Source organism: Plasmodium cynomolgi, chromosome 9 (assembly GCF_000321355.1).
Source record: "Plasmodium cynomolgi strain B DNA, chromosome 9, whole genome shotgun sequence".
NCBI lineage: Eukaryota > Apicomplexa > Aconoidasida > Haemosporida > Plasmodiidae > Plasmodium > Plasmodium cynomolgi.
In genome coordinates this window covers 1,029,434-1,040,876 of record NC_020402.1, presented here as the reverse complement: position 1 = coordinate 1,040,876, position 11,443 = coordinate 1,029,434, and the positions used below count along the sequence as shown (strand labels likewise).

Genomic DNA, 11,443 nt, shown 5'->3' with positions numbered 1-11,443 from the left:
CTTACGGGGTTCTTCCCCTTTGCGTATGTGTAAAAAGTGGCGACCTCGCCCAGGAGTAGCGGCGGACGACACGAAATGGAAAACAAACCAAAAAAGGGGGCAACCGTGAGAGCAACCCCGGAAGCCAACGAGAAAACGAGCAAATGAGCAAACGAGCAAACGAGCAAACGAACGCGCGAGCGAGTCGATGATGCCAACATGGCGTCGCCTCTTTGTCTTACGCTTTCCTCGTTTCACTTGGTTTTTTTTTCTCCTTCTCCGGGGCTGCCGTCTCTGGGCTATTTACGAACTTGTAAATGGTGTGCACTACCAAAACGCTCGTCAGGATTATCTGCGCGGCAAGGCGGTAATATGGAGAGGCGGCAAAGCGGTAGTGTGGAGAGGCGGCAAAGCGGTAGTGTGGAGAGGCGGCAAAGCGGTAGTGTGGAGATGTGGCAAAGCGGTTGTGTGGAGAGGCAGCACGCACCTCTCCGCAAAGCCAATACAACAGACGTACCATAATGACGAAGCAGATGAACCCGATGAATGAAGTAAAGTCCGCTTTAAAGGCCTTTTCGATGATGTAATTTATGTGCTTTTTAAGCTTGGTTAATAATCTGCAAAGGGGTAGGGAAGAAGGGATAGACGGGAGGTGCCAGTATTATACACATGGGACCACCGCTATGTCATACAGCTAGCTAAAAAAAAAAAAAGGGAACTCATTCGTTCACGCTTTTAATTACAACTATATGCCATACATGGTCGACTTGACAAACGTTTCGGCCTTGGGCTTAATGCTTCCCTTCACAATTTGGTCTGCACAAGAGGGGGGCAATTACACGATTAATCGGTGAAGCGGTGTAGAGGCTAGGTCCTTGTGGGAGCTCCCCTTTGCAGGTCCGCCGCGTCACCACCTGCGCGCTACGCATATATACCTATTACGTCATCGAGGTGGTCCAAGTCGAAATAATCCTCAAAGTAGTACTCCTGTCACGGAAAAAGAAAAAAAAAAAAACACACACACACACATGTTCGCATTTACGTTCACGTTCATTCTCGTGCGTACTCTCGCCTGATACGCAAACGGAGATAGACACTCCCCTCCCCCCTCATGTGGATTAAAACAAAATGGTCCAGTCTTACTTGGGGACGTTTACTGAAAACGATGATTTGCGGATACTTCCTTGCGTCGGTGCCATACAGCTCTAGGTTCTTCAGGCAAAAAAAAAAAAAAAAAAAAAATTAAACAGTGCAAATATGCGCATAGGTACACGCACATGGGAACAGTTCTGCCCCCGCTCCAACACAACAGCTCCTTATGTCATTGTCCCATCTTTTGATTTCTTCTTCTTCTTCTTCCTCCTCCTCCTCTTCCTTCTTTTTTTTTTACCTCTTCGTAGTACTTCCCGTCTATGTACGCAAAAATGAACTCTCCCAATCGTTTATGCCTTGAAAAAGAAGCGAAGGAAAGAACCCCCAATAGGTTAGCAGTACTGATGCAATAGGGAGCCTTCCACAGTAGTAAGCAAACTGGGAATGGAAGTTCAACTGCAAGTAGGGCAAGTATTATCCTTTCTGTCCTTCCCCTTTTTTTTTACCTCTTAGCATAATGTGTAAATTGTGAGAGGTGTGCGTTAATCCCTTTTTCCAAGTCCAAGAGGAGTAGTATCAAATTATTTCCTTCAAGGGGATGGACGTCGATTGATTGTGTGTGTGCAGGGCACACTTACATGACAGCCTGCGTTGCGAAGCGGTGTGCTTTCCTCTTTACGCTCGCATGTCTGTTATGTCTGTTCACTCGTTCTCTTTATTATGTGGAAGTGTATCATATGTGCATGCACACATATGTATATGTATATATGTATCTTTTTTTTTTTTTTTTTTTTTTATTTTTGCGCGTTTGTCCCTCCATTTATACCACTGCTCCTTAGGTTAAAAAAGGTGTGGTGGTCAACTTTGCTCACTAGGGGGAACCGATTTTTATTCATAAAAGACTTCAGCTCTTCAAAGTCCTGCAAATAAATTAGCATAAACGGGGAAATAAAAAAGACGCGAAGAGAAACCAAAAGGATTTGCACTTTCAATTATGGGCGTGCCCCCTCTATCGGTGAAGCAACTGGGGACTTACGATTTTGTTCAGGTCATAAGTCGCATGCTCCTCTTCCCCCCGCACATGCAAGTGGTTTGCCTTGATGCTTAACTTGTCGCACAGCTCCTGAAGGGGAAGCGCAAAAAAATACACACATATATTGAGTGCACGCGTGGACGAATGCGACTCGAATCTTTGCGCTGGACATTTTTCTGTCCACGCAGACAAACGTTCGTCCTTCCATTTAACCACATTCTTAATGTTAATAAAGTAGCATTCCTCGCTATACAGCTTTGCCGCCTTGATTAAGTCGTCCTAGTGGGGGGGGGGGGAATAAAGGAGGTAAAAAAAAAAAAATTACACCTATGAAAATTATTGCTCGTTCATGCGAGTTATTTATTCCCGCTGTTGTTTTGCTCTTTTTCGCCTTTTCGCATTTTCGCTTTTCTTTTTTTTTTACGCTTAAATTTTCCGAACAAGTCAGAAAAAAGTTGTCGTCCGTTTGGCACGAATTTAACTCTTCCTCCGAATGGACAGCCCAAAAGACTGGCCTATTTTCCATGCCGGGTAAATGCATCAAAAATTATATGAACAGGCAAGGTAATTTTACGAAAAAAAAAAAAAAAAAAAAAAAAAAAAAGACTAGTACAAGGGGAAAAACAAACAAAAAATAGCGTATTTGCACAGGTCCACTTGCATAAAGTGACCGATGGGCAAAAGGACAATTTTTTTTACAAAATTTTGCTTTTCCTTCATTTACGTTGTGACATAGTTTATCCATTTTTTTATAGAATGCTCATCGTTCGTGGTGTATGAGTAGGTTGAGAGCAATTCGTTTCCCTTAAATCTGAGGTGGTGAAATGGAAGAGGGTGATCACGCAGACAATTGGCACGACATGGAAATGACGTGAACAGATGATCGAATGAGATGAAGTGGCACTGATACACCCATCTTATCTACTTACAGTTTCAATTGGGGTATCTTAAAAACGTCGTATTGTTCGCAAACGCGCCGTCCGTTCGTGTCGTCGCAGTTAACCTGCATGGGAGGGTATCATTTTTTTTCGCAGTCACCATTGAGAGGAAAGGGGTGCAGAGAAACACACACATGGGACGACCTCTACCAATCGTGCCATCCTCGTAGGTCACGATGTTCCATGGCAAGGATGACTCACTGTATGCATACTGTCGATTACCTCTCCAAAATACACCCTTCTTTTATCATCATTTTGTACGTCTATTTTTACATTCATTATGGTGCTCCATATGCGCTTGCAGTGCACACACTGGGGGGCGTAACTTCATTCGTTCGGAAAGGGGTGCACATGGGGGTGAAAAGGGGGTAGACGTGTGTGCATACAAGGAACGTAACATGAGGGGGGAAAAGCGCAGTTTACGCTTAACAGAGGAATGAAGGGAAAGTATCACTTGTGCATGCTAGCTTGCGTGTAGGTCTACACTGTGTCGGTTTACATGAACGTTTTTTTTTTGTTTTTTTTTTTGCTTTTTTTTTCGCTTTTTTTTTGCTTTTTTTTTGTTTCTTCTTCTTTTTCCCGCCTGCCTTACAATTTTACAAGCCAGTACTCATTCGTGTCGAAAACAGTTTGAGCATTATGCGCGTCAATTTTGAGGAGGTCACGTTGGGGGTAGGACAGCTTGCAATTCGCGCAGGCTAAGCAGAAGAGCAGGAGTGAACTGCAAAGGAGGAGGCTACCCGTCATTTTGCGGCTGTGTGAGGGTGATACAATTTTGTAACTTCGCCCCGTCGTTACTTTTCCGCTTTTCTGTTCCCTTTTCAGACGCTAGCTTGGAATAAACTTAAGTGGCGGGCGTTGCGTTGGAGGGCTTGGGGGAAGAGGTGTGAGAACTTATTTTTCCCCCACCCCATGCACACACGAGGGAGGCTGTTCGTTGTGAGTAACTGGTAACTCTCCGTGGCTGGGAACACGTTCGCATGGGTGACTATTTTTTACTTCATTTTTTTTTTTTCCATCATGTTGCATATGCACATTTGAGTGTTATACAGAAATGCGCGAACGAAAAAAAAAAGGGAAAAAAGGGAGTGTGCTCTTGGTAGGATGTGCGAATTAGGGGAAAAAAATAAATTAAAAAAAAATGAAGCCATGCGAGCAGAGGGATGTACCATGAAGTGTTACCCATCGGTACGAATTACCAAACAAGTCATTCAAAAAAAAAAAAAAAAAATTTGTGCAAATAAGCGAGAAAGTACACGCGCACAAATAAAAAATGGAAATGGAGAGCCGTGTTGAAGGACGTCCAATTGATGTATCTCTTAACCTATCAGATCGGCTTCGCAGCTGTTCTTAACTCCACATACTGCTATGCCACTTGGGAATGGAGTTCCACCTGTTCTCAATTATGACTTTCCCCCACTTCGCTACAAATTCACGTTATTTAAAAATCGATACAACGGACCCCTTTCCTTTACGCACAAAATGCTCGCATCGCCTTTGGAGTCTTCCTTCAACGTCCCACTCACAATTTTGTACTTGAGCATGTATTTTATGGTGTTCTGCGGAGGGGAGCAGGATGAGCGAGTGATGAAGCGGGGAAGTGATGAAGCGATGGGGCGACGAAGCGCGGGGTGGAGTGCGAACAGGGGGACTACCCATTCGGGCAGCAACAAATAGCGCTTCACCGCAACAACGCATCGCAGGTAACCATCACACTGGTGTCCGCGCCCCTGGGAGGTTCATCCCCCTATGGGGTTAAACCCATCTATACGAGGTTGCGCTTAGTACGGGGTGGTATTCGCCTTGCATATGGTGGTGGTGGTGGTGGTGGTGGTGGGGGAGACCCTACGTAAGGATTGCCCCCCCCACCAGGCTGCACCGCACGAACCTTTAAGTTGATGTGAAAAATGCGAAAAATGAAATCGTCCCCGTTCCTCAAATACACATAATCGCTAACGTTGCAGAAAAATTTGTCATACAGATTTTTAAATATGTGTAGGTTGAATTTCTTGTGTCTTTTCTGCCTACTCCATAGGACTTTGCTTTTGTCGAAGGGGTCGATTATGCCTACCACCTGAGGGGGAGAATAGGGGAGATGGGCGAGTTGCTCCACTTATCTGGTTACGCATGGCAGTGCGAGTACTTCTCCTTTTCATTATCATCACGTTAACCAAACGCTCGCTTGAATTAGTTTTTTTTTTTTTTTTTTTCCCCCTTTTCCTACCGCGTATTTAAAGCGCTTCCTATTTTCCTTACTGCTGGCCAAGGCATACGATCCGAACTGTAGAACATTGCAAATTTTTCTTCCCCAAGCGAATCGGTCACCGCAGGACAAGAAAGGAAAAGCAAGAATGACGAGTATGCCCCTCCACATGGTGATAGCAGTGTCAGTATGTTACCTCCACGGGACGTTCACCTATGTTATAACGCGATGAGAGCACAATGAGGTTGTTCTTCACGCACGATGGTGTGTTAAACGCTTTTACCCGAAGGTTGACCTCTCCGGGTAAGAAGCCACAATTGAAGGGGACAACTTGCATAGCATATGTTTGTACACCTCCCCCCCCTGTTTGGCACTTCATCTAGGGGCACCTTAGCTAAGCCATCCAAGTGGTACAGGTCCTTCACATTTATAGCACCACGCTGGCATACTGCTGGATGGGTAGAAAAAATGAGAGCTCTCTCCTATTGGTAGGGAACTAGCTGGGGGGGAAGAAAAAATGAGAGCTCTCTCCGATTGGCAGGGAACTGGTTGGGGTCTTTTCTCCCCCCTGTGGCTTCCCTCCGTTTAAATGGTGCACCCACTAATTTTATTTAACGTTTCTTCACTTCAACATTGGAGCTTCGTGGGTCTTGCTTTACGTAGGTATAGGCAACTGGGTCACTCGTTCGTTGTTCCCGCTCTGCTATGGCACTGCGCAATGTTAGGGAGCCACGAATGAGTTTTTTCTTTACCCCCTCCTGTACGTACCCAAATGGGTGGTGTGCCATCCCAGGGGGTGCTGATGGTCGTGGTGGTCTTCGTCGTGGTGGTGGCGGTGGAGGTTTTCGGCTTGGCAATACTTCGTCAAAGGTGTTGGATGTTGGAAAATACTGACTGGAGATCACACTTATAATTTTTTTTTTTTCTTTTTTTTTTTTCCCCCCTCGAATGTACTATGCTATGCTCACGCTTATGTAATTCGGCTAACTTTGTAAGGGGGAAAAAAAAAAAAATTGCACCTGCTGTTGGGAGGGTTTCTCTACCACGGGTGATGGTGATGGCGATGGCGATGGCTTGCCATGGCTGATGCGTCGAGATGGTTCGCACTCATCACTCGGTTTCGCGCTCGACCGATCTCTTGCCAACTTGTTTGGCCTCCTCTTTCTGCGACATGTTGCTGTGATGCATGTTTGCAAAAATGAGTCGATTAAATGCTGAGCGGAGAAGGATGCCTAACGAGGAAGCTTCAGTCACAAGGGCAATGCTCCACCATCTGGAGAGTTAAAAAAAAAAAAAGTTTCACCCAGTTGGCATTGTATACAAAAGGGTTAACCCCCTTCTTTCTTTCGCGGAAGGAATTAACCCGAAGTGGAGAGCGGACTAGCAAACGCGACCACCACCGAGACTATCACCGAGACCACCACCGAGATAATCACCGAGACCATCACCGAGACTATCACCGAGACCACCACCGAGACCGCCACCGAGACCACCACCGAGACCGCCACCGAGACCATCACCGAGACCACCACCGAGACCGCCACCGAGACCGCCACCCCGACGCACGGCCACTGGGGGAACTTCCCATTACGCGCCATTGTGAAGGGACCCAAATTAACAAAGCCACAATGAAGAAGCACAAAGTGCCGTGTAAAAAGTTTTACAGACAAAGGGCCCACTGCAACCCCCTCTCGGACAGCTACATAAGGTACCCCGTGAACTGCAGCTACGTGGACTGGCGCGTGCACTACCCCCATTTGCTCTCCCAGGGACGCGACGCACAAGCCGAAACGATCAACAGTGTAGAAACGAAGCATACTACCAACGTGGGGGCGGAAGGGCCCACTGGTGAAGGCTTCACTAATGAAGGCCTCACTAATGAAGGCCTCACTAATGAAGGCTTCGCTGATGAAGACCCCCCGACCCTCCAGCTAAACACGAACAAGTACCCCATAGACTACAACCAAGGTCCTCCCAAATATGCAACCCAAGCAGATGTCACCATCCTAGACATCGGATGTGGATATGGAGGCCTGCTATTCGAGCTGAGCAAAATTTTCACAGATAAACTTATCCTAGGAATGGAAATAAGAGATAAAATTACAAATTACGTAGGAGAAAAAATCAACTCGTATAGAAAAAACTACCCCCCTCATTACCAAAATATTTCTGTTATTAGGACAAATGCGATGAAGTTTTTGCCCAATTATATAAAAAAAAATCAGATGAAAAACTTTTTTTTTGTTTTCCTGATCCACATTTTAAAAAACAAAATTGGAGGAGAAGGACTATCACTATTGAAAATCTCTCTCTGTACCATTACCTACTAAAGTCAGGTGGCTTAATTTATTTCATCACAGATGTGTATACGCTGTACTTATGGGTGAAGTTCTGCTTTAGTAAGTACCCCAGCTTTCGGCTACTTAGCCCAGAGGAGTGTCAGGATGACATTTGTGTGCAACTCATACAGGAGAGCTCGGAGGAGAGTAAGCGGGTACGCAAAAATCAGCAAGCGATGTACTTTTGCGTCGCGCGGAAGGGGTAGCAGCAAAGGGGTAGCAGCAAAGGGGTAGCGGCAAAGGGGGAGCGGTAGAGGGGGAGCGGCAGAGGGGGAACGGCAAAGGGGAGACGCGCCCACGTTGCCAAGTGCCCAGCAGATGGAGACAAGAAAAGCCTCACACCATAGGTACACAAAATGGAAAAAAATGTTCCCCTAGACCGGATGGGACATCACACCGCAGGGTTTTATATTCGAGGTTTTTTTTTTTTTTTTTTTTTTTTATTTACACTCGTTTCGAAATAGGAACATAGGTTAAAAGTCCATCTTGCAAAAAAGGTAGGAAAAATAAAAAAAATAAATAAATAAAAAAAACACAACATACAGCCCCGTGGGACGAATATATAAACACACGAAGAAGCATAGTTGAAGCGGCATGCACGGCTACTCTTACACAGATCGCATGTGTGGACGTCCCCGTGTAGACAGAACATGGGGAAAAAGCACACACGCGCGGGAAAAAATTGGCAAGTATCGCCTTCCCACCAAGGGAAACGTAAAAATGGGGAAAAGTATGGAACAGCTTGGGGCAGTTCCTCGGAGCATGTTAGGCCCCACTGTTGGGGCGATTAATCGATTCGCCCTCGCAGCGTGATGGGGTACCTAAATGAAGCAGCATTTTCCAGCTGGGAAAAAGACATGTCAAGTTTGTCGTGCCTGCATACGTTGGTCGCCCCCACACGTACGTCTATCTCGACCGATGTGGAGGCACAATCAGACGGCATTTTCAATCAGCTGAGGATTTCACGAGGAAGACGATGGAGTCAAATCTGGAAGGTGTCTCGATGATATCTCTCTTCACATGTTGTAGTACATTCCCATGCCTTCTTAACCAGAGAGTCGTCTAACCTGCTTTGTTGACTCTGTGCTGGTCTTCGCGAAGGGGGTAGAGCGCCTGCTTGTGGGGATCCTTGTGGTTTATGCCGCAAAGGGTGCAGTCCTCGTAGACTCCATTATTGGCCGACTGAATGTCTTCCTTTCCTGTGCAGCGAAAAAAAAAAAGGTGGAGGGAGGAGAGGGCGAATAAGAGATGTGCACAGTTGTGCCCTGTGAGCAAGATGCATCGCATACATCCCGTGTGCGGACGTAACGGACGCAACGGACGCAACGGACGCAACGGACGCAGCGAACGCAGTTGTGTTACCTATTTTGTCGCTGGCCACGGATCGGAGGGGGTGCTTGCCCGGGCTAACCCCTTTGTGAGAGTAGCAAGACCTCATTTTGAAGAAGCGAGTGTGTGGGGAGAAGCGGAAGTTTGCAAGGGGGGTTTTCTCTCGTGGGCTAAATATTTCGCGACGTTGTAAAATTAACGTGCGTACGTATGAGCTAGTTTAAAAAGGGGTTAATTGGTGAAGAGGTCAAGTAAGTGGCGAGGCGTGGGAGGATGTTTCTTCTCAAATAGCTTTTAACTCGTTTCAGTTGAACTTGTGTCAGGTTAACTTGTTTCACTTTAACGTGTCTGCTTTTTTAATCAGTTAAATTTTTTACTCGTTTGGAAGTGGAAAAAAAAAAAAAAATTGTAGCGAATATGTGGTAGGGGGAAAGCTAACCAAAAAAATTGCCTGAACGGTTAATGCGAATTGGGATTTTTTTTTTTTTTTTTTCGCTAGTGAATGTAGGAGTGTACATGTGAATGTGCCTGGAGGGATATGCATGCTTGTCATTTCATTCGCACTAATTTGGAAGTTTCACATGTGTGGCTCCATTTCTGTTTTGTCCTGTTTCGTTTAATTATCTGTTTATTTCGTGTCCACTTGTTGGTGGTTGCTTGTGGTTGCTTGGCTGCCATTCTCCGTGGCGTGCGCACAGCTCGCCATTTTTTTTTTTTCTTGTTTTGCGTGATGTGAAAGGGAGGAACGCGTGCGGAGGATGGAGCACACAAAATCGAAAACACAAAAACGAAAACACAAAATCGAAAACACAAAAACGAAAACACAAAATCGAAAACACAAAATCGAAAACACAAAAACGAAAACACAAAATCGAAAACACAAAAACGAAAACACAAAATCGAAAACACAAAATCGAAATCACAAAAACGCACACACCTGTGTATGTGTTTATTCGCGCACATGCGAGCAATTACAACCGCGCTTTTTTGTGGACTTCCTCTAAGTGAGAAGCACGAAATGTTTTTCCACTTGGCACTTTTCACACCGCCATCGAGCGTATCGAGCGTATCGAGCCGCACCTTACCCGGTGGGTGCTTCCCCATCCCGTGCTGGCCAAAAGAGCTAACCTCTTTCCGTCCGCATGAGGCTGTCCACTTTGAGAACCATCGGAAAGGCCATCAGAACACGTATCGTATCGGGCTCGTCGCCATGCAGAATTATGCTTCCTCGCGAAGCCAGGCGTTTTATCACAAAGTGGTGCCAACACGAGAGGAGTACCCACCAAATGGAACGTTCCAAGAATGCTCTGTCTGGCATCGATAAACCTACCTTTGTCATACCCACGTGTGCATGCAAAATGTTAGGTAATTTTTTTTTTTTTTTTTCCGAATAATGCTAAAATGAACGGAGGGAAGAAGCCGATATGGGTACATAAATCTCTTCAGGTGAACACCAATTAGCAGCAGAACTGTGTAAAAAAAAAAAAAAAGTGACAAGCCTACTCAATGCAGTTTTTTTTTTTTTTTTTTATTTTCTATTTGGTCATTCCACATCATCGTCCAACCACTACTCCCATTTGTGTAAAGTAAATTTCGATGTTTGTTTAAAACTGGGGAGAGTGTATGTGTGTGTGTACCTACAGACGCGGGGGAATCTCCCTCCTGTGTGTTGATCGCTTCGCCCCCGAGCAGCGCTGCTTACTGCATCCATCCGGGCAGAAATAAAATGGAAGAAGCGATGTTTATCCGACGTGTTATTATGCGCATATCCTCCCAAATGGATGCCCCTCCTCCCCGTGAAAATGAAGCACCTTTACGAATGGGTCAATTTGGGAAAGCCTGTTCATAGGTGGACACAAAACGGAGTGCCCATTTCTGTCACACAGTTCCCTTCGATGGCTCTCTCCTTTTTGTGACGTCTACTTATTCAAACACTTGAACGGTGCAGCTACGGATTGGCGAGAGCAGCTACGGATTGGTGAGCGCAGCTACCGAACCTTTTCGCCTTGTGGCATGGATTACCTCTCCCCCACGCGCATGCGCTCACGTAGCCTGACATGCTTTCGAGTCACGTTCGATATGCCAAGCGAATGGTAGTCCTCTCTCTCCCTACTACCTATCAGTTCGGGGCAGCTAGATAAAAAAGCAGTGTGTTAGTGGTATTAGGCTAGCGCCTGTGCTGGGGTTTCCTTACTTCAAGCCCACCCCGTGGAATCAAAGCAGCATTGGCTCCTCCAACTGAACACACATCGAGAAGCAGGGGTATGGTTCCTCCCCATTTAGGTGGCCCTCCACTCATGCAAAATAAACGCAGAAAAAAAAATATACATGTGCACATCTTTTGCTAAGGGGCCTACACGGAGGAGTCCGGTCCGTGTGGAATGGCAATCTCGCCAACCCGTGGCAAAATAAAATTCGCTTCGAATAAATTTCATTCCCTTTTAAGGTGACACATAGCCAAAGGAGAGAAAGAGAGAGAAAGAAAAAAAAAAAAAAACAAAAAAAACTCGTGTGTAACAAATTGCATCTT

The 11,443-nt window shown here is 45.7% G+C and overlaps 4 protein-coding genes across 4 annotated transcripts; 1 reads left to right on the top strand and 3 right to left on the bottom strand.

Annotated features, from left to right (window-relative positions):
- Positions 1 to 518: 518 nt before the first annotated feature.
- On the bottom strand, positions 519 to 3,789 carry PCYB_093360 (hypothetical protein; the record flags this gene model as incomplete). The annotated part of the gene is made up of 13 exons (XM_004222450.1): positions 519 to 596; positions 738 to 795; positions 915 to 966; positions 1,123 to 1,191; positions 1,370 to 1,427; positions 1,954 to 1,991; positions 2,108 to 2,194; positions 2,318 to 2,383; positions 2,529 to 2,619; positions 2,829 to 2,915; positions 3,034 to 3,107; positions 3,265 to 3,367; positions 3,635 to 3,789. Coding segments are annotated over 13 exons (1,016 nt in total), but the record flags the coding sequence as incomplete, so codon positions are not given.
- A 677-nt stretch (positions 3,790 to 4,466) lies between these two features.
- Positions 4,467 to 5,416, bottom strand: PCYB_093350 (hypothetical protein; the record flags this gene model as incomplete). The annotated part of the gene is made up of 3 exons (XM_004222449.1): positions 4,467 to 4,601; positions 5,000 to 5,116; positions 5,267 to 5,416. 3 exons carry the CDS (start codon positions 5,414 to 5,416, stop codon positions 4,467 to 4,469), a joined length of 402 nt encoding a protein of 133 aa, XP_004222497.1.
- Positions 5,417 to 6,443: 1,027 nt separating this feature from the next.
- PCYB_093340 (tRNA (guanine-N(7)-)-methyltransferase) lies at positions 6,444 to 7,575 on the top strand (the record flags this gene model as incomplete). The annotated part of the gene is made up of 2 exons (XM_004222448.1): positions 6,444 to 6,525; positions 6,851 to 7,575. 2 exons carry the CDS (start codon positions 6,444 to 6,446, stop codon positions 7,573 to 7,575), a joined length of 807 nt encoding a protein of 268 aa, XP_004222496.1.
- Positions 7,576 to 8,646: 1,071 nt separating this feature from the next.
- On the bottom strand, positions 8,647 to 9,022 carry PCYB_093330 (hypothetical protein; the record flags this gene model as incomplete). The annotated part of the gene is made up of 2 exons (XM_004222447.1): positions 8,647 to 8,783; positions 8,947 to 9,022. 2 exons carry the CDS (start codon positions 9,020 to 9,022, stop codon positions 8,647 to 8,649), a joined length of 213 nt encoding a protein of 70 aa, XP_004222495.1.
- Between the last annotated feature and the right edge of the window lie 2,421 nt (positions 9,023 to 11,443).